Genomic DNA, 1,007 nt, shown 5'->3' on the forward strand with positions numbered 1-1,007 from the left:
CTCTTCCGAGATGCTGCGAGACCGAGGCCTGTCCCTGGGGATGTGGGCAGGGCAGCAGGGGACCCTCGCCCCCGTGGGGCAGGGCCTGATGCATCCCTGCCTGACCCCGCCTGCCCCGACTACCCAGGGTCAGAGACCCAGGCCTTACGCATTGCGGACATGCGGCCCTGGGGAGGACGTGGTGGGAACAGCCCCTGTCCCCGGCTCTCCCCAGCACCTGTAGCCCACAGGCTTCCACACAGAGAACGGGGCGGGCCCAGCTGGCCCTGAGCCCACCAGGAGGGCTCGATACAGGCTTGGAGTTTCCGGGAGTGGGAAGCGAAGCTGCCCCCGTCCGTAGGTTCGGGCCTTCCTGCAGCACCCCCTGAAGGGCGTGGTCCTGGAGACCTTCGGCTCGGGAAATGGGCCCACCAAGCCGGACCTACTGCAGGAGCTGCGGGCGGCGGCTGAGCGCGGCCTGACCATCCTCAACTGTACCCACTGTCTCCAGGGTGCTGTGACCACAGACTACGCGGCTGGCATGGTACGATGGGGACACGCCTGGGAGCAAGGACTTGGCCCAAGGGGCCAGGGCAAGGGCTCTGCCCCACACCCGCTCTGAGGCGCGTTGGGACTGGCAGGAGCCGGTGCCTCGGGCCAGGGGCCGTGGTGAGCACCGTGTCTCACAGGCCGCGGCAGGAGCTGGCATCGTGTCAGGCTTTGACATGACCTCGGAGGCTGCCCTGGCCAAACTGTCATTTGTGCTGGGCCAGCCTGGGCTGAGCCTGGACGACAGGAAGAAGGTGCGTGCGCCCCTCGGGCCGCGGTGCCACAACGCACGTATGTCTGCTGCCTGCGCGGCGTGCCTGGGTGACTCGGGAAGACAGTGAGGGGCGTGCCTTGGAAGGGCCAGGGACGTGGGTGCCCTGTGGCAGGGACGGGCCAGTCCTGGGCCCAGCCTCAACGCACCCCTGCCGGCCCCTCGCCCAGGTGCTCCATGTCCACACACCTGCCCCGGGGAGGCTCCG

The 1,007-nt window shown here is 69.0% G+C and overlaps 1 protein-coding gene across 1 annotated transcript in view; it reads left to right on the forward strand.

Annotated features, from left to right (window-relative positions):
• The window catches only part of LOC102503039 (60 kDa lysophospholipase-like), a gene marked incomplete in the record, with an annotated part of 33,555 nt that overhangs the window by 25,996 nt on the left and 6,552 nt on the right, over positions 1–1,007 (forward strand). The window contains 2 exon segments of the mRNA XM_014592233.2: positions 341–523; positions 669–782. Coding sequence (XP_014447719.1) covers positions 341–523; positions 669–782 — 297 coding nt within the window.

This window comes from Tupaia chinensis, unplaced genomic scaffold (genome assembly GCF_000334495.1).
Source record: "Tupaia chinensis unplaced genomic scaffold, TupChi_1.0 Scaffold000671_2, whole genome shotgun sequence".
Classification (NCBI taxonomy): domain Eukaryota; kingdom Metazoa; phylum Chordata; class Mammalia; order Scandentia; family Tupaiidae; genus Tupaia; species Tupaia belangeri.